General features: G+C 58.0%; 1 protein-coding gene across 12 annotated transcripts in view; it reads right to left on the bottom strand.

Moving 5' to 3' along the window:
• Window positions 1–18416, bottom strand: part of ELN (elastin) — a 33054-nt gene extending 14638 nt beyond the window's left edge. For 4 of the 12 annotated variants that reach the window (XM_010819614.4, XM_059881141.1, XM_059881139.1 and 1 more), the window contains exons 1-15: window positions 18269–18368; window positions 11778–11828; window positions 10669–10698; window positions 10139–10171; window positions 6708–6743; window positions 5977–6069; window positions 5666–5725; window positions 5521–5583; window positions 4773–4820; window positions 3731–3802; window positions 3469–3498; window positions 2892–2963; window positions 2008–2049; window positions 1536–1595; window positions 1225–1275 (exon numbers count right to left, since the gene is read on the bottom strand). In XM_010819614.4, the coding sequence (XP_010817916.2) occupies window positions 1225–1275; window positions 1536–1595; window positions 2008–2049; window positions 2892–2963; window positions 3469–3498; window positions 3731–3802; window positions 4773–4820; window positions 5521–5583; window positions 5666–5725; window positions 5977–6069; window positions 6708–6743; window positions 10139–10171; window positions 10669–10698; window positions 11778–11828; window positions 18269–18350 (823 nt within the window). In that variant the 5' untranslated portion in view covers window positions 18351–18368. 12 annotated transcript variants of the gene reach the window in all.
• Between the last annotated feature and the right edge of the window lie 1485 nt (window positions 18417–19901).

Genomic DNA, 19901 nt, shown 5'->3' on the forward strand with positions numbered 1-19901 from the left:
CGTATGTTTTCAGACAAATCCCATCCTAATCACTGCCACATACTGAGAAACCACAAGCGGCCGCTCCCCGGGCCAGAGGGGCCCCTGCAAGAATGTTCAAGACTTCCTCTCTCTGTGTTCCGAACACGCGGCCAAGTTTGTAATCCAAGCGCCCAGCCGCCTGGCTCTCGCAGCCCCTCGCTGCCCCTCGCCGCCCCGCTCTCTTGCTCCCACATTCCAGCCATCCCCTCCAGCCTTGGGGGCCTGGAGGAGGACCTCTGTGTGGCAGGCCTCCAACTCACTGCTTCCCTCCACATTCTCGCCCCCTTGGGCTAGTGGGCAGGCATCTTCCATCTCATCATGGCTGCAAGAAGGGGCTCCCTTGGGACTGGGGCTGAAGGTGAAGACTTCACCCCCATGATCTAACTCTGAACTGGGGAACCGCCAGGGGCCCACTCGGCCCATGCATGGGCCGAGGGAAGGCCGTGCCACATCGACTAGCCAAGGGATCGGGGCTTGAGGAGCTAGTTAAAAGTTTTATAGTACATATTAAATTGATACTCAACTATTAAACTGTTTAAACGCTCATACATGTACCACCTAAAATGATCATTCTAACCACTGCTGTACCCACTCCCTCTGCTTGCTCCTTCCTATTTTAACCGCCTGGCAAACTCTCTACCTATATTTTAAGGCTATGAATCAAATATCATTTTCTCTGAGAACCCTTCCTGATTATCCCCAGGTAGAAGCAACATCTCCCTCTTCCTGAGCCCCATGACAGTGCTGACATTCTTCAGCAGAGCCCTTATCTGTCCCTGGTTTCTGAAACGGAGGGCGGGACAGAGGAGGAAAGGATGGAGGGATGGATGAACAGATGGATGGAGGGATGGGTAGATGGATGGATGGAGAGATGAATGGGTGGATAGATGGACAGAGGGAGGGGTGGATTCATGGCTGGATGGAGGGAGGAAGGACCGAAGGAGGGAGGGATGGGTGAATGGATGGGTGGAGGGGTGGGTGGATGGATGGAGGGATGGAGGGTGGATCGGATGCACAGGGGGAAGGAATGAATGGAGGGCGGGAGGGAGGAACGGGTGGCATTGAAACAGCCGGATAAACAGGAGTGTGGTGAGGAGGGGCCACCTTGGTTAGTTATCTGGGATAACTACGCTCTCGGTGGTAATAGGCATGGTGAGGCTGGAGGGCTGGCAGCTAGCAGGCAGGGGGTCCAGGCGTACTTACCAAGCTTCGCTGCTGCTTTAGCCGCTGCTGCTGCAGCCTGGGGGCCAACCCCTGGGGGAAGAGGAAGGGGAGAGCCTGGAAAGTGTGCCCCGGGATCTCCGGAGCCCGTCTCTTCCAGGCCCAAGAAAACCAACTGGTTCATATCTGGGTGTGGATGTGGGGCATATAGCAAGCAGAGGCTGGGAGAGCTGCCCCAGCTTCCTGCCTTGCCCCACCAGGGTCCTTCTTTAGACTCAGACCAGGGTCTGGATATAGGCTAGCTTTCTGGAGCCTGAGTTATTTGGCTGGTGGAGGGGTGAGGCTCTCCTTACCTGTCCCCGTTGGATACCCAGCCTTGCCCGCGGCACCAGCCACTCCTCCAGGCCCAAAGCCTGCGAGAGGAGAGGCTCAGTGGGCATCCGTGCGATCTCACGGTGGCTGCCCCCTCCCCTGCCCTTCAAGGACCAGGCCACCCAGAGCCTCCACCTGTCACCCCCAGCCAGAGTTAAATACAAACATGTGTGGAATGGTTATTCCCATTTTACAGATGAAGAGACTGAGGTTCTGAGAAGAAAACCTGTTTTCTCAAGGCCTGGTGATAAGTGCGAGGGCCAGGATTGAGAACCAAGCTGTCTTGAGTCCCAGTTCCACGTCCCCCTTCTTAGGGGGCTCCCATTCTGAGACTCCACGCCCACCCTACCCCCCAGTTGGTATTCTCCTAGCCCTGGACTGGGGCCATAGCTCCCTTGCCAGAACCCTGCAGCTGGAAGGAGCCAGAAGCCCGTCAGTCTAAGAGGGCCTTACCATAGGGCAGTTTCCCCGTGCTGTAGGGCAGTCCATAGCCACCTGAGGAGATGGAGCGTGGGCTCAGCGGCTGCCCCCTGGCGGCCCCACGCCTCACCGGGCCCCCGGCTACCTGGGCAGACAGACCTAGTCCCCACACGTACTGAGGCCTGAGGCCTCCTTCTGTCCACCAGGGTCCTGAGCTGCTTCCAGAGGCTCTCAGGAGAGCCAAGGCCTTGGAGGAGGAGAGGGGAGAGGATGCGCCGCTCCAGGGCACAAAGGGATGGCCATTCTTCTACCTGCCATGGCCCCCAAGCCTGAGGGTCTTCCTTAGTCTCTTCCCCAGCAGGAAATAGCTCATCATCGTGTGAGCTTGACAGCTGGGGTGAACTGACATCAGAGGTTTCTTTCCAGTGAATGGTGTTTCTTGCCATCAACATATATGGCTTCCCATCAGGGCTATGGGTCTCTGTGCGTGTGTATGTGTGTGTGGACAGGGATGCATGTGTGTGTGTGGGAGGCCAGCACCTGCAAGATGTTGGTCTGTCCCCGCTTTCCTTCTTTTTTAAAAAAAATATTTCTTTATTTGGCTTTGCAGCATCTTGGTTGAGGCATGGGGGATTTCTAGTTGCAGCGTGCCCGCTCTAGTTCCCTGACTGGGGCTTGAACCCGGCCCCCTCCCTGCATTGGGAGTGTGGAGTCTCAGCCGCTGGACCCACCAGGGAAGTTCGTTCCTCCCTGCTTTCTTTTGCTGGTGACCAGAAGTGGGCAAAATTACTCAGGTTTCCTGACTACCCTCTCCAGCCACGCCAAGATACAGGTGGACAAACAAGTCCCCTCCCAAACTGACCTCCCAGCAGGGAGGCCCAGTGAGTGGTGTCTCACAAATCCTCTGCCTGCCTTACCTGGCAGCTTGGGTGCCTTGATGGGGTATCCCAGCGGGACTCCAGGCTGCTGCCCTCCGAAGGGTCCAACTCCTGCGGGAACAAGGAAAGCAAAGCAATCAGGCCCCAGCCACGTGGGCCAGAAGCCCCTGCGAAGCCTCCAGCCTCCAGTCCCACTTTCCGCTCAGGCTAGAATGAGCTCCCATGGCATGGGAATATGGAAAGCATCCTGCCCAGAGGGCCTTCCTGCCTCTTTATGTCATCAGTCAGCTGAGCAACCCCCAGCGACGGGCCGCTTCCTCCAGGAAGCTGCAGGATGCACCCCTTCCTGTGGCTTGGGCTACACTCGGAGACCGCAGCCTTCTCGCCATTTGGCACAGGCTGCTGCATTTTCTGGGCTCCTCTGGGCTGCCAGACAGGAGTGGGGGCAGGGGAAGCAGGCCTGTGACGGATGCCACTTTGTGCGAAGCCAGTCCAAGGCCTGGAGCAGTGGGAGTGCTCAGCTCCTCCCAAGGCAGGAATCCCTGCCTGGCTGCCCGCCACCGCCCCCCAGGCCTGCCCACCCTCCCTGGCGTGGAGGGACCCAGCCTTGCCTTACCTGGGATTCCAGCAAAAGCTCCGCCCCCACCTGTAATGACAAGGAGCCATCATTGCAGCTTGGCCACCACAGGCCCAGGGCACCCTGGCTCTGGTGAGGGGAGTGCTGGCCCAAGCCGTGGCCAGTTCTGCCCAGACCTCCCAGCTCATCACAAACACATCAGGGATTTCGCACCACCCATCTGGGCCAGCTGAGCCCAGGTTCCCCACCCCACTCAACCCAGGACAGAGGGGACTGAGGGTGATCGGAGAGTCCCACATACCTGGGGCCTTGGGCTTGACTCCTGCTCCAGTGGGAACCCCGGGGAGCACCCCTATACCCGGGAACCGAGCTCCTGAGAGAGCAAAGAGGGGGCTGGTGGTGAGGGTGGGGAAGGTACAACCTGGAAGGGCCAGCCTGGCACTGCACCCACCCTCCATGACACAGCTGGCTTCCTTCGATGTCAGCTACTGGCGTGGCTCATGGGGTGGGTGGAGGGCTCCTCTGGTGGTGACTTCTCTGCCCTGTCTGCCCCAGGGTCAGAAGTTTTAATCCTATTTCCTGTGCTTCTGTTGGCCTGTCTCTTAAACTGGAGTTAATTTCCCATCGCCCTGCCCAGCCTCATCAGAGAAGGCAGGCAGACAAGGGAACAGGCTGCAGGTCGGGGAGGCCTGTGCCCTTGGCGGGGAGGGGCTCTCAGTGGATGTGATTCACAACCAAACACGAAACCATCATCTGCTCTGGCTGGGAGGTCTCCAGCGTTTAGTGCTGCCACCTCTCCTTTCTCCCCACACCGGGGCTGGGCCACCATAGCAGGCAGGGGCTCGGCAGGGGCCACGGGGGACCCTCTGCCAGCCAATCCCACCGAGCCAGCCTGAGTCTGGGGTTTTGGGGGAATTCAGGAGGTCACATGTTGCGTAGGGTGGCCAGGCCCTGGCGGGGAAAGGAGGTTGAGAGGGCAACTCCGAGGGTCTCCTGTAGGGCGGATGTGCTGGGCGGGCCCCCCGGTGACTCATGGCATTTGGGAAACCGCTGGCCACTCTGGGGACTCGGTCTGTCCCTGGAGACCCACCGCAGGCTGTGACGTTGGTCTGGGTCTGGGCCTAGGCTTGGGGTTCTGGGGGGGCTGGGGGGAGCTTGCTGGTCTTCCTAGGGGAAAGACAACCAGAGCTATCTTTGGTCTGTGGCCTGAGCTTTAATGCTTAGGGCAACAGTGCCCGTCAAGACTCCGGTGGCCACAGTTTGGGGGAGCTGGGGGCCCCCTGGGAGGCTGCCAGGGGCTGTTCTCCTCGCTCTAGGGTCCCTCTTTTCCTCTTTGCTCTCACCTGCGCCTGGAAGCACTCCGCCCGGGTACACACCTGGGAGCCCCACACCTACGGCCAAAAGAAAACCGTGTGAGCAGCAGCCGTGCCTCCAGGAGCCTCTCGTGGTCCTTCCCTTTGCGGCAGTCCCAAGGCTCCCGAGCTAGCCCCCCAGAATCGCCCTGGGGAAGAGCTGGGGACATGTGTGTGGTGGCTGCAGGCCCCCCTCCCACAAGTTCCGGAAGTCATCTGCAGATCCTTCTGTGCGTGGATTTGTCCCGTCTCCTGGAGCCTGTTTACACGGCCGGACACGGTCGGCCCAGCCCAACTCGGGGCTAACAGCTTCCAGATGTTCCCTTCCCGCTGTGCGGACTCAGGCCGCCTTCAGTTGAACCTGAAGTCACTTCCTTGAGGGCTCGGTGCAGAGGGACGGGCACCGGATGGGGCTTCACCCCAGCCCTGCCGGGACTGGGCGGACCCTGCTGCACTGACTCCCTGCTCTGCGCCTCAGTGTCCCCATCGGTCACCCGAATGCCTGCCACAGAGCCTGTCTCTCAGGTCTGCTCCAAGGTCCTGGAGGAAGGGCCTGGAAGGACGGCCGGAGTCCCTCGCCCCTGTCTGGGACCCGGCATCACGCTCTGGGCCTGCCTCTGCCCCTTGACCCCTGCCCCGCTGCAGCCAGGCCCTGACCTTCCTGCCCCTGGGGGGAGCTTGGGAGCTCTTGCCTCTCCCTGACCTCTGCCCTCCAGCCCCAGGGACTCCATCCACTGACCTGGCACTTTCCCAGGCTTCACTCCAGCCCCGACTCCGGCTCCAAGTTGAGGCACCACTGCACCTGGAGGGGAAGGGGCCACATCAGAGGGGGCTCCCCTCCTCCCACGACTTCCTCCCGGGCCACCCAGGTCTCGCCTCCATACCTGTAGACACTCCTAAGCCGCCAACACCACCAATGCCGCCGACCCCGAGACCAGCAGCACCTGCAGAGGCAGAGGCGGGTCACACCAGGAGCCGTGAAAGGCAGCAGGACACTGGACTGAGGTCTGGCTCCGCCTCTGCCTCACTTTGAGACTCAGACATAGCTAGTTGCCTCCCATCACCCCCAGGAGACTGGAGCTGAGGATCCTGTTCACCTGCCCACCCGCTACCCAACTCAGGAAAGGTTTTTTGCAAGGTGGAGAGCCCACAGAGGCCAGAGGGCTTACGGCACATCCCAAAGGGTAATACTCACCGGCCTTGGCAGCGGCTTTATAGGCTGCAGCAGCGCCAGCCGGGCCACCGGGCACCAGAGCCCCTGGGAAGGCGCCGGGCAAAGCCCCGAGCCCTGCAGAGAGGAAGATAGGTGAGCTCCTGCTCCCAGCCCGGCCCTGGCCCACCCCGTCCAGGAGGTACATCTGAGGCTCTTCTGCTCCGTGCAAAGATGTGACTGGGTTCAATGTCAGAGATGCAGTACGGCCCAGGCTGCTCCGCTCAGCCTGACAAGCTACAGGGATCTTTTGGAGTCAGACTTCCACACCTCCCTCCTTCAGGAAGCCTTCCTGAAGCCCCGCTGAGTTGGGTGACTTCTTTGGGCTCCGGGGGCTGCTTCCTTCTAGCTCTTCTTGCTTGCTGCCTGCTAAGTTGCTGCAGTTGTGTCCGACTCTTTGGGACCCCATGGACTGCAGTCCACTGTAGCTCCTCTGTCCACGGGGTTCTCCAGGCAAGAATCCCGGAGTGGGTTGCCATGCCCTTCTCCAGGGGAATCTTCCCGACCCAGGAATCGAATCTGCCTCTGTCTCCTGCATTGGCAGGCGGGTTCTTAACCACTACTGCCACCTCGTCAGTATGTTATAATAGCGCCAAGACCCAGCTGTCATTCCCGGGGCCCCGGGCAGGTGGTCTTAACATCACACCCTACACCAGTGCCCAGAAGAGGCCTGGTCTGCACCCAAAGGAGCATCTTGCCTGGATGTTAACACTAACCTGCTCCAAGGCCAGGGCCGGCAAGCCCTCCGACACCTGTAGGGAGAAGAACACAGAGCCAGGTGAGGGAAGGCTGGTGTGGGTCATCGTTCCTGGGCCCAGGGTGGGAAGGGACTCTCGGAACCCGGCAATGCTGGGATCCGTGTGTGGCCACTCAGGTCTCTAAGCTGAACTCAAGTTTTCGGTACTTGGAGGCCAATCCTGGTAAGATAGTCACCACTGCTTAGTAACCAACTGCTTTGTGCCATGTGGGTGCCACTGTGTTGATCCCAACCAGACCTCTCAGTTTCCTTAGAAGTCCCGCCAGCTAACGGGGGACCCAGGAGGGCTTTCCCTTGAGGCTGGAGCTGAGCAGAAGCTGCCAGCAAGGCCAGGCCAGGCCCTGCCCTGCTCCCACGTCAGCCCCACCCCAGGCCTTTCTTCGGCTTCCTTGCAGGAGTCCCCTGGTGCAGCCCACGCCCTCTCCCTTGTATCTGGAGCCCTTTTTGTCATCCATCTAGCCTGCCCTGCAGTCTGGGAGCCTCCTTGCCTGCAGACAGATGCTAAAATGTTTATAAAAAGCCAAATGGGTCCCTCTGGCTCTCTCCTTCCCACATCTGGGCTCGATCTCTGCTTTTCTCCCTCCAGGAGACATTCCACGGCTTTGGCCAGGACCGATGGGCAATCAGGTTGGAGTTCACAACCGTGCCGGCTTTGTTTCCAATTATATGAGAATCTCTCCCACAAGCGCCAGTCCTGGTCACCAGGGTCCCAAGCTCAGAGGCGGCCTCTCTGGGGACCGACCCCAAACAAGCAGGACAGCTGAGTCCCGGAGAGTCCACCTGCCTTTCTCTGGGTGTGGTCCCCTGGCCTCACTTCCTACTTATGTGAGCTGGCCCGTCTGAAAGCCAGCCAGGCCCTCTGTGAGATGGGCCTCTGCCTCCAGCCCATCTCCCTTCCGGGCAGGTGTGGTGTGGTCTGGCCGGGCCTGGGGTGTGCCTGGGTTCACTTCCCAGCGCTGCCGGCCCCACCCCGCCCCAGCTCTGGCCTATTTCCTGAGGTCCAGCAGGGCAGCAGACACCCTCTGGCCTTTCCTGACCACAGAGGGGCCGGGAGGAGAGGATGGGGACCGGCCAGGAAGCAAGAAGAGGCTGGTGGGTGGGGTGGGGCAGGTGGCTCTCTGCAGCCATCTGCCCTCTTCCAGGGCTCCCCTCCAGGGTCGCCCCTGAGCAGAGTCCCACCCCTGCTCCCCTTCTTCCCGTGGACTTCTCTGGCCCAAATGCCCCCAGGAGTCCAACCCCTGGAAAGAAGGAGAGAGGGGTGAGGAGGAGAGAGGGGTGAGAATGGCCAAGATTGGGAGCCCCGAGAGGCCTGGCTTATCCAACCGTCACTCTCCAGAGTCACTGAGCTCTGGATTTAAATCTTGCTGCCCCATGTTACTCCTTGCATGAAACAGCAAGTCACTTGCCCTTCACTTTCCCTCAGTTTCCCCACGTACAAAAAGGCTGGTGTGTCCCCAGCCTTCCTGGGACCACAGGGCTTGTGAGCAGAGAGCATGTTGTGTCTGCAGCCTGTTGGGATGACCGCTGGATGTCCCCCCCCTGCTCTTTCCTAGGCTCTTGGGTGGGTGACTGGCCTTCAGCCGGTGCTGGGGGTGGGGGTGGTGCTGGCTCCCAGCTGCCTGGTCCCCCACTGAGAGCCCAGGCGGGGCCAGCTCCCGAGGCCCACGAGCAGCAGCTGCCAGGCCACCCACCCTCTACTCGCCAAGGGATTAGTTGTTCCCAGGCATGACACTCGCTGCCTGTGCCCAGTTCCATCTCTCCTGGGTATGCCTGGATGTGGGGAGCTGCCCTGTGTTGGGGGGCACTGTGGCCCAGTCCAGGCCTTTGGAGCCCGGAGACCTAAGGCTGAAAGATAAGCTCTGGGAGGTCATGGAGTCCAGTCCCTTTTCATCAGTCGAGGTCCTGACTTTCCTCTTGGTCTACATCTTCACTCCAAGCTGGAAGTCCTTTTGGAAGTCTACGCTAAATCTTTCATTACTCAAAGCTTCACTTTATCAACTGCGACTGTGTGCAAGTTTCTGTCTTCTCTCTGGTGTTTCATCACCACCGACCGTGCGTCCCCGGCTGCCAACGGGATCAACCAGTCCCTCCTCCAGCTCTGCAGTCACGACTTCCTCCATTTGGGTCTTCCCAGATACGTGCGATCCTAATTCCACACCCTTGCTTATCTAGCCTTTCCTCTCTTCTCTCTCCACCATCAAAGATGCTTTTAAGATCACTCACTCCTCTGAGAAGATAGGAAACAGGTTCTGGCGGGAAAAGCAGTGGATCCCAAAGGGCTCCCAGCCCTGCAGACTCCTACAGACCCCAGTAAACCCCTTGCCCAGGCCTCCTGCCCTCCTGTGTCTCTCTCTTGCCTGGCCCCAGCCCTAGAGTTTCACAACCCAGATGGGGTTGCAGGGAAGGGGAATCTGGGTTTTGTAGATTCATTTGCACTTGAATCATCGAACATTGTTGGAGGGGGGGTGGATTTCGTAAGAGCTGTTGGACATGCAAACTGTCCTGGAGTCTCAGGCTTCAAAACAAGGGAGACACGGAGTGGGGCGGGGTAGGGGGGCGGGTGGGGGGAAAGGCTATATCTCGTGTTGATCAGATCATAAATCCAGACAGAGACACCCCTTCCTCCACCTGCTCCTTATCCACCAGGACTTCCTGGAGGAACCCACCTTCCCTCTTTCCTTGGCGAGGGGGGTGTGGTGTGTTCTCTGGAGCTTAGTGGACCTAGCGGTGGATTGGAGCCCTGTGGGCCAGGACACAGCCAACCACATCTTACTGGAAAACTCCATGGTCGGAGCACAGCTGAAAGGGGCCTGGGATCAGGAAGGAAGCTCATCTGGGGTCAGGGTTAGGGTGCAGCCTAGGGTTAGGTGCAGGGCTTTGATCTGGGGTCAAGGCTCAGCCTGGGGTCAGGATAAGGGCTCAGAATGGATCATCAGAGTCAAGGATAGCCAAGATCTTGGCCTGGAGTAAGAGAGGGCTTCATTTGGGAGTCAGGGATCATTCAGGCAGAGGCTGGGGTCCAATTATCTGTGTCTGAGCCCAGAGTGACATTCACAGGCTTGGTGGCCACTGGAGCATCAATTCTGACCTTTGACCCCAGCACCAGGGCTGTTTTCTGGGATCTGGTGCAGAGGGGACTCTCGGGGGGCACAGAGGCCTGGGCAGAGTCGGTGCCGGACACCCCACCTTCAGGGAGGACTGTAAGCTGCCTCTAGCCTCCTGACCCTGGAAGCCCCAGAGCTCGGTCCTAGCCTGGTCCTGGGAGGCGTTGACTAGAGGGGAGGGTCCATCCACCACCTCACTCCCTCCTCCCATCCACAGGCCCGGTTCAGGGGTCTGTGGCCCCTTCCCTCCCCTGCCCCCTCAGTGCTCAGAGGCTGCAAGGCTTACCTGGCTTAGCTGGTTTGACTCCAGGGCCCAGTGCTACAGAGGGAAGGAGGGAAGAGATGGTTGTTAATGGGGAGTCCTAGCCCACCTGTCCCACTACGATCCCCACAGGGCACTGTGGGGTCTCACTGTGGGGTCAGTGTACAAGGAGCTGCTGGGAGCCCAGCACCTAGATGCCTGGGTGGGGGCCCAGGTCCCTTCCTGACCTGGGGTTTCCCCCTCTCTCACTGTTTATCAGGCCTCTGAAGGGGGTGATGGTTCCCATTCAGCTGGATTTGCATGGATATTACTAAGGATCAAAAGAAATGTGAAAGAAGGCAGGGGCCCCCAGGGAGAAGAGACTAGGGGCAAGGGCTTAGGGGGCTGAGGGAGATAGTTTTTAGAAAAGTCCCTCTCCACTAGATGCTCAGTCTGGGAAAAGAGGGACCCCTTAATGCCTGAGTTTTCTGAGGTTTGAGGTCCAAGGATATGTGTGGGTTAGGCTGAGACCCAGACCCCATTAGCGAGGAGCCAAGTTTGGTGTTTGAACTCACCTCCTACTCCCAGGCCTCCAAGACCAGCCCCTGTGTCAGCAGGATAGAGAGAGAGAGGGAAAGGCATCAAGGTCCCTGCCAAGAAGCCATCGACTGACCCATGGTCAAATCCATTGCTGCCTAGCCACATGATCTTGGGCAAGCCTTGAGCTCTGCGAGCCTCTGTTTCCTCATCTGTCTCATCTGGCAAAAGTCTCCTGCCTCTGTGTGTGCCTGGGAATGTGCTGGTGGCTTCTCTCACTTCCACATGAGTTCTGAACGCTCAAACCCTTTTATTTTTTGTGGGTTTTTTTGGCCATACTGTGCGGTATGAGGGGTCTCAGTCCCCTGGACCTGGAACCCATGCCTCCTGTAGTGAAAGCGTGGTTTCTAAACCACTGGACCATCAGGGAAGTCCTTTAAACACTTTTTAAGTATTGAAAATATTATCTGTGATTTTTCAATCTACGTTAAAACATCAAGCTTTTTTTCTAAATTAAAGGAAGGGATTGCCTCCCCCTCTATCCCCGCCCCCACCCCCCCCACAACCCCGGCCATGCCATTGAGCTAACATTCTGCCCTTTTTTTTTTCTCTTGAGGTGGGGCTAATCTTCATCTGCACCTTGTTCTTGCTTTTATATTGTTTTTACTTGAAAATCACTTGACCGTAAGAGAGCATATTCATACTTTTTAGTAGTTGTATAACCTTAGATTACTTAATCACACCCTCCTGTCAAGCGGGTTTCTTGTTTTGCATTTTTGCTAGTAACATTCTTATGAACCTTGGGGCAGATGGCTTTTTTTTTTCTCTCTCTCTTCTTTTCAATGATTTCCTTTGAATGGATTTCCAAGAGTGGGGTTAATGGTTCGAAGACTAAACAGCAGAGGATGGGTGAGGCGGCCACTTTCCTACCGTTTTGCAAGCACTGAGTTTCATCTTTTAGAAAATTTATGCTCAGTAGTTGTAGAACAGCATCATGTAAACTGCTTTTTAATATAGGAGTGACTGATGAGTCCTCTGCGGTGGGCATGCCAATGTTTTTTCCTTTTTAAATGTCCAAATGTCTGTCTCTTGCAAATTTAATCAGCATCTGTCTTACCTGGGCACGTGCAAATTTCATGTACATTACCTGGGAAGAAGACGCCTCCAGGAACTCCACCAGGAACAGCTCCTGGGACCCCTGGAAGGAAGGAGGCAGAGTCCCCCATGAGCCAGAATGAATAAAAGCGTAATGATAAAAGATAGTCTTGGTGAGTCTTAGTGAAGTCGCTTAGTCGTGTCCGACTCTTTGTGACCCCATGGACTGTAGTCTACCAGGCTCCTCTGTCCATGGGATTTTCCAGGCAATAGTCCTGGAGTGGATTGTCATTTCCTTCTCCAGGGGATCTTCCCAACCCAGGGATCGAACCCAGGTCTCCCGCATTGTAGACAGACGCTTTATCGTCTGAGCCACCAGGGAAGTCTAAAGTCTAAGATAAAAGATAGGGATGATGGCAATAATCCTGTGTGTCTACAAAGTAACCAGTGTCGCCCAAGCACCTTATGTTTGCAAAGCATTTTCTCTTTCCTGCTCCTCAAAATGGTCCAGTGAGTTTGGAAGGGCAGGGATTATTAACTTCAATTTAACAGATGTGAATTCAGGCTCAGAGATGTTAAGACACGGGCCGGGGGTCACACAGCTGCAAATAGATGTAGGCTGGATTCAAAGCCAGGCCAGTCCTCTGAGCATAATGGCTCGTGCTGTGTTACCTGGGGAAGGCCTGGCCAGGGACTGGGTCTGAGCACCTTTGGCCACGTCTCTCCAGTCCTGAGCAGCGTGGGCAGGACCCAGCGTCGTGGGAGAGCAGGCCTGGGCTGTGACAGCAAGCGGTAAGGAAACGCGGCTGCTGCCAGCCGAAGCCCAGCCATTCCCACACTGATAGGAAAGCGTGAGGTCAGCGTCCTTAGCTGCTGGGCAGCAGAGCTTGGGTGGGGCTCTGGCTGTCTGACACAGAGCTGTCTAAGGAGGCGCGGGGGCCCAGAGGGGGACACCATGAATGAGCAAAGTGAATAGTTTCCTAAGGAAAAGCTAATTCACTGGCTGGGCCAAAGGGGCCGTCTGCCCAGCCCAGATCACGAGTTCAGTCCCCATGGACCCGTGAAGCTCTCACAGGGGAACACTGGGAGGCCGGGCCCCAGACCCAGCCTGTGTGTAGTCATGGCAACAGACAATCCTGGTGCAGACCAGGCCCTGACTCCATCACCACTGAATGGCCCCTTGACAAGCTGCCTTGCCGGTGCCCCAGCCTGAGCCCCGGCACCACCCAGCTGAACATGGCTGAATGAATGGGGTAAGGGGAGAGTGTAGGGCAGCTTCCCGCATGCCCAGCAGACATCTGGCCTCTGTGGCCTGGCTGTGCTGCACAGCTGGGCCTGCTGGCCCCAGGGCCTGGTCAGCCTCAGCCACGGCCCAGCAGGGTGGAGGATGCCAAGCTGTCATGGTCACCCTGTGCCAAAGCCCCGGCGCCACCCGCCCCTCCCCCCCACCCCCCGCCGCCGCCCCAGGCACTGTGATCCAGGCCTGGAGTGTCTAAGTAATCTGCTCAGAGCCTTGAGGGGCTCAGAGCCGTGGCCCAGGAGGCTGGGCCTGCTGGGAATGGGCGCTCGGGCCCTGTCATCGACTGCCAAGCGCACACATGGTCCTTTGATGCCTTCTCTGGCTCGGGCTTCCAGCTCTGAGCACTGGCTCGTGTGCCTTTCCCTGCCTGGCCTCTCTCCCTCCTCCCCTTCCTTCCCCTCCCCCTCCTCTCCTCTCCCCTCGGCTCTCTGGCTCCAGAGTTGGGGGAGGGGGGCGCTGGGTGGCTGCAAGAACAATGTGGTGGGCGGAGGGAGCAAAGGGCTCAGGACAGACCCATCTGGTCTGTAATCCCGGCTGTGCCAACTTCTTACCATCTGTGTGACCTCAGGCAAGTCACTTAACCTCTCTGAACTTCAGTTTCCTTTGTAGAAACGTGGGGCTAATAACTTCTGCCTTGCCAGGTTGCTGCGGAGTTGTCAAAGAGTTCCAGAGACCTGCCCTGGGCCTGGCGCTTGCTCCGTAATTGCTCCAAAATAAGTAAATTAATTAATGACTGACACTTTGTTTCTACTTCACAGTACATGGCCTGGGGCCAGGGAGACATAGGTGCTCAATAAAGGATGGGTGAATTTGGTGGAGGGGAGCCAAGGAAGTTGCCTGGAGGTCTGGTCTGACCTCTTCCATCCCCAACGGGCTTACGGGTCTCCCCACCTCAGGCTGGTCTGATTGAACCCCCAGTTCCTCTCCTGGGGTTCTGTTCTCCCCCCAGCGCAGGGGCCAGGCCCGTCCTGTGATCAGCCAGCTCCTCTTCTGCTTTCACTCTCCCCAGGGCCTACCCAGCTCTCCCCAGCTCTCTCTTCTCCCCACTCTCCACCTCCATGATTCAGAGCCCAACAGTGTCTGCCAAACTCCATGCCTGAACCATGACGGCCCACAGAGCCAAAGGTTTTGATCCCCATTCTGCAGTGAGGAAACGGAGAAGCCTTAGTGGGCGTAAAGGATCCCCGCCGGGCCCCTCTTTGAGTACAGGAGAGGGGAGAACAGAATAAGACTGGTGGTGATCAAAGGTTTTTGAAAAGGCAGCAGTCTCCTCTCCTGCCCCTCATGCGAAGGGTCATCCTGCTTCCCACCTCCCCTCCTTGGCCTGAGCTGTTCCTCCTGCCAGGAATGCCCTTTCCTCTCTCCAAGTCCTACCCTTCCACCAAGACTGGGCTCTGCTTCTCCCCCCTGCCGTCTCTGAGCCTGTGGTTCCCACTGCTCAGCTGCCCAAAGCAGTTGGCCTGGAGCATACTTGTCTTGTTTTATGTGGGTTTGGCTTGTTTCACCGGCTAGCCCAGGGTGGAACTTGTCTCTTGCATCTTAGAATCATGGTCCTAGACTCTCAGGGATCATAACAGTCTTTTGGCCTGGGTTGAAATTCCTCTGCGAACATCCTGTGTTTCTGCTTGCACGCCTCCAGTGACAGGCAAATCACCACCTCCTGATGCTATCAGCTCTACCAACAGAGATCTCCCTCCTACTGAGATAGAATCTGCTCTTCTGTCTCTCCAGTTCTGCCCCCTAGAGCCCCAAAGACCGAGGCTCACCTCCCATCCACAGAAGCCCCTCAAACATTTAATTTTCTTTCAAGATTTAACTCAAATGTCACCTCTGCCATGAAGCCTTCTTGGATTTCCTCTGCACCACCCTCTCTCCCAGGCTTGTCACCTTCCTCCGTTACTGCATCTCTGTTTACACATGGGCTGCCTCCCCATTAGACAAAATGTGGCGTGAGTAGCAAGAGAAAAATTAAACCTTATAAATGTGTATGAATTACAAAGGTTGATATTAGTTCACACTAGCAAATCTCCAGTAAGAGAATATATGGTTTTTAAAATTTGCATTCCCATAGTCCTCTTGATGCATTATTTGCAATATGACATTGCTGGAGCCACCCACCGGCCCTAGGAGATATGCTGGGCAAGGATCTTCTCCCTATTTTACAGCCAGGGAAACCATCCATAAACCAGAGAGATGAAATGCCTGGCCAGGTACTCAGAGCTGACCCCAGTCACACACAGGGCCTTCTGCCTGGGCCCTGGGCTCCAGGTTCAAAGAGCTGGGAGACGGCTGTTCGGGAGCAAGCAGAGGGCCAGCGGGCCTTGGCAGGGGACTTTGCCAATTTCAAGTCCAGGGGGGCCGGCCTGGGGAGCAGATAAGACCACACGAAGCTGTTTGTTGTTTGCATGGAGAAAGGCTGCCAAGGGCTTTTCAAAAACAATCCGCCCTTCAGTGACTGAGTCTGTCCCCTCCCTCCCCTCGGGCATGCCTGCCTTCCTGCCTCGGCCCCAGCAGACTCAGAGAGCAGCATCAACCCCTAAACTGGGGGTCCGAGGCCCTGGAGGCCCCTCAGAGTCACCTGGGCAGCAGCTTTAACAAGACCTACATGTCTGGGTCCCTCCTCAGACCAAGTAAAGCAAGAATTTGGGGGTGAGACCCCATGTCAGAATGGTTTCAAGTTCCAATAGGCTGAAAAAAAATCCCTGTTTCAAAACCATCTTCAGTTCCAAAATCAGAAAAACAAAAATGAAAAACCACCCAAAGCTAAAATGATAAAATTTCTGGGGGTTTGGGGCAGCTGGTCCCAATTATAACTGATTTAATTTCTCTCTCTCTTTAAATGGCAAGGGAGTCTGGGGCAAATGATCTTCAAAGCTACTTTTGACCCATCTTAAATGGGTCCAGACAACCCTTCCATCGCAGAGCCTTCCTGGGTTGTCCCGTTTTTGTCTCCACTGGCAACGTGGTTCTTTGGGACTAGGGGACCCATAGGGGTGACATCCTTCAGGATAGCCGGGCAGGTGTGAGAGTGTGTGTGCTTGTGTTGAGCCTGTGTATGTGCGAGGGGGCCCCTCCTTTGGGAGGCTCTGGGCACAAACCCCAGAAGAACGCATCAGTTCACACACCCCTTATTTGGACCCGGCTACTCTACCACCCAGGACAGAGCTGAGATTTATGTTTGCAAAAAAAGAACAGGGCCAGCGGAGCATTTAACCCGGTCATTGAGGGTGCATTCTTCTTAGGGCAGGCCCACCCTGGAGTACTCAGGCCCAGGCCTGCCCCCTCCCAAATGCCACTTGGAACCTGGCCCCCACCTCCCTCATCCTTTAGCCCAGGGACGAGCTGGCTGGTACTCACCCCCTGGTGCTGCCTTAGCCTGTCTCAGCCTCAATCTCCCTGTTTGTGGAGTGTAGATAAAAATTCTCTACTCTCAGGGTTCCTGCGGAGGCTAGGCGTCATGCTCTAGCGAGGAGCTGTCTCTGGGAAGGCAGGTGTTCAGGGGCCAGACTCCGGGGAGGAGGTTCAGATGGGACCCAAGCTGCCATCTCAGGCCCGGGGACGGCTGCTCCCTTGGGATGGTCTCTCTGGCCCCTACGGGACCCCACCTGATGCTGTGCCAGCATCCCTCGGCTTTGTCCAGACTTGGGAGCTGACCTCTGTGCAGGAAGCCCCTGCTCCCAGCGGTCCTGCCCTGCCGGTCAATCTCACGGAAACAGCTGCTGCCTCTGCCCAGCTCCTGCTCCTGCCCTCTGGCCTGGCCCTGCTCCACCCAGTGGCCCCCCCATCCCGACACTGGCCCCCACTGGTTCTCACGGCAAAGAGGAGTCTCCTGGAAACCAGACCCCACCCAGGCTACCCCACCAAAGCTTCAGGAGCCTGCCTGCACCTCTCTCTCCCCACGGCCAGGAGCACCTTCAGGGGACGCGGGGGGACCACTCCCAGAGTCCCCCCAAGGTGCGTAGCACCTGGAGAGGGACGTCCTCCGGGACCACGGCAGGGAACATGCCAGGTGGCCCGGGAGTGCCCCCAGGTTCGTGCAAGCCCCCAGCACTCAGGCCTCTCCCTCTGCCAGGAGACGGATACCTTCCCCAGCTTCCCTGTCCTCGCTGGTGTTCCATAGCACACACACTCGCACGCACACACTCACACGCACACACATGCTCAATGACGAACCACACCCAGTGACGCACCTGGACACCAGATCGCCTCTGGGATGCGCCTGTTGGGTGGCAGGCTTTTACACATGCTAACAGGCACTTTCACATATCCTATGAATATATCCTATAACATGCTTCCCTCCAACACACACACACACACTCTCACGCACGCATATGCACAATGACAAACCACACCCAGTGACACACCTGGACACCAGATCGCCTCTGTGTACATGCCTGTTGGGTGGCAGACTTCTGCACATGCTAACAGGCACTTTCATATATCTTATAACACCCCTCCTTCCAACACACACACACACTCACACACAAACACACACACCTGTCCAGGGATGAACCTGTGAACATTCATCCCCTTGCAGAAACCTCCTCCTTTATCTGATGACACGATTGGACATATACAGACCATGCACACCTGTACAAGAGCATGTAACACACTCGTGCACACACGTACACTTCACATACTTACACACATGCTCAGAAGTCCCAGCCTTTCTCACCAGGGACAGACCACAGCGGCAGCTTTCCAACCCGCAACCCTGTAATCAACTTAACCCTGACATCACCCAGAGCAGGTCCCGACTTCCCAGGGGACAAGGAACCTGCTGAGGTCAGAGAGCTCACTCCTGCAGAGCTGGCCTCCAGCCCAGGTCCCCTGTCCCTGGGGCACGTGTACACAGCCACTGGGTCCACAGGTGTGCAAACCGCTGGTGCTCACAGACCCGACCGGACCTCGCCGGCCCTTCCCCAGCGTGCTCAGGATCCCCATCCTGGGAGAGCCCCCCAGGACAGAGCAAGGTTCATCCACTCTGTCGGGGCAGCAGAAGCCGGCGCTGATCTGGGACCATCACCGTTCTTAGTCTCGGGGCGAACGTATGACAGGTTTCTGCTCCGCACGGCTGGCTCCCGGGAGGGGTGGTTCCGAGGGTCCAGTGGCTGAGGGGCTCCTGCCTGGGAGCCCCCTGGAGGGTGCTGGGAGGGCAGGGAGCCCTCTTGTCGGTCGGTCCAGCCACCTGAGCGGGCGGCCCAAGGGCTGCGGGCCCTTGGGGGGAACAGGGGGAGGCCTACCTCCGGGCTGCGAGGGCTGGAGGATGCACAGCAGGAGCAGAAGGACTCCGGGCCGCCGAGCCGCAGCCGTCAGACCCGCCATCTCGGGGAGAAATGCCCCAGCCCGCTCTCTGCGCCTCGTTTTATCCCCAAAGCGTAATTGCTGCCTCGTCGGCTGCGAGGGAAGGAGGGAGGGAGAGAGGGCGGGCGGGAGGGCGGGAGAAGGGGGAGGCCTCGGGGAGGGGGCCACGGGGAGGGGGCAATTACGAAAGGCCGGCTCGCAAGCCTCCCAGGCTGGGTCTGACTGGACTGGACTGTGGGCTCTTTTTTTTTTTTTTCCCTTAAAACACACGCGCGCACATACACACGCGCACACACACACACACACAGTTTCCCCCCATCTCTCTCCCGCTTTCCCTCTGCGGCTGTTCTTTCGCTGCTGGCCCTGTTCCCGCCAGAAAGTGCGAGGGGGGCCTCTGCCAGGACAGCCCTCGGGAGAGGAAGCAGGAGGGAGGGCCCTGCAGCCCGGCCAAAAATCCGGCTCCAGCCAAGGCCTGAGTGGCCAGGCCCCCGCCCCTCCGGCTGGGCCCCGGGCCCAGTGTGGGGACACAGGCCAGCTGTCCTGCGCCTCTGCCCCCCCACCCCAGCCCTCCAGACTCCCTCACCACTCCCAGACCCGGCCAGAGACAGGCCAAAGCTGGGGAGGGGGCTGGGGTCTGGGGTCCATCCAGGCCAGGGTCTGGAGAGGTCAAGGGACTGTGGGCAGAATGGCTGGGAAGGTGAGACTGTGTTGCTGCTGCCCCCGTGGGGCATCTGGGTGCAGGGAAGGGGACCCTGATGCCCTGCAGGGCTCCATTCTCTGTGGGTTAAGGTCACAGCCTCCTGCCTGAGGCTGGGGAGGGGGTGATGGGTTGGTCTAGGATCCGGGTCTGCAGAGGCCAGGTGGCTGCGGGCAGTATGGCTTGGGGGTTGAGACCCTGTTGGTGTCATTCCCTGGGGCATCAGGGGGTCACATTGGAGACTCTGATACATCAAGGGGCTCCGTCTGTCATGGATGAAGATATAGCCCCCTGCCGTTTATGCGGGCCACGGTGTCTGGTTAAGGTCAGGCTGGATCCCCAGGTGCCCTGCAGAGAACCAGGGGGACGAGGGAGCCCACTCAGACTGATAAGTGGCCCAACATCCCCCACCTTTATCACTTGGCCCCCACCTGTCCGAACACCGAGCATCCCTAGGACCCAAACCAGACCTGGTAGCCCTCAGACTACCAGGCCTCTCCTTGCCCCAGGAGAATGCCTGGGGCTGACGTTCCTCTGGCGGCCAGGAGGGGGAGGCCCTGTGCTGAAACAACTGGGACCAGCATTTCCAGAAGGACTTGGGCTGTCCTTGCCTGACTATGGGATCGGGACCCTGGGGATTGAGGGGTGAGATGGGGTGGGAAACGAGGGGGTCATGCCTCCCCACCTAAGTGGGGAAAATTTAGGGGCCAGAGGATAGGAGAGGGAGACGGGTACCTGACTTCATCCCAGCTTTCGACGGGGAAAAGTCAAGGCCGTGAGGTCTGAGAGCTTTTCCCTGCCCCCAGAGGGAGGATAAGAGGAGAACACAGTCACAAGTCCGAGGACAGGAGTTAAAGGACCCCTCCTCCAGCCAG

Source organism: Bos taurus, chromosome 25, assembly GCF_002263795.3.
Source record: "Bos taurus isolate L1 Dominette 01449 registration number 42190680 breed Hereford chromosome 25, ARS-UCD2.0, whole genome shotgun sequence".
Taxonomy (NCBI): domain Eukaryota; kingdom Metazoa; phylum Chordata; class Mammalia; order Artiodactyla; family Bovidae; genus Bos; species Bos taurus.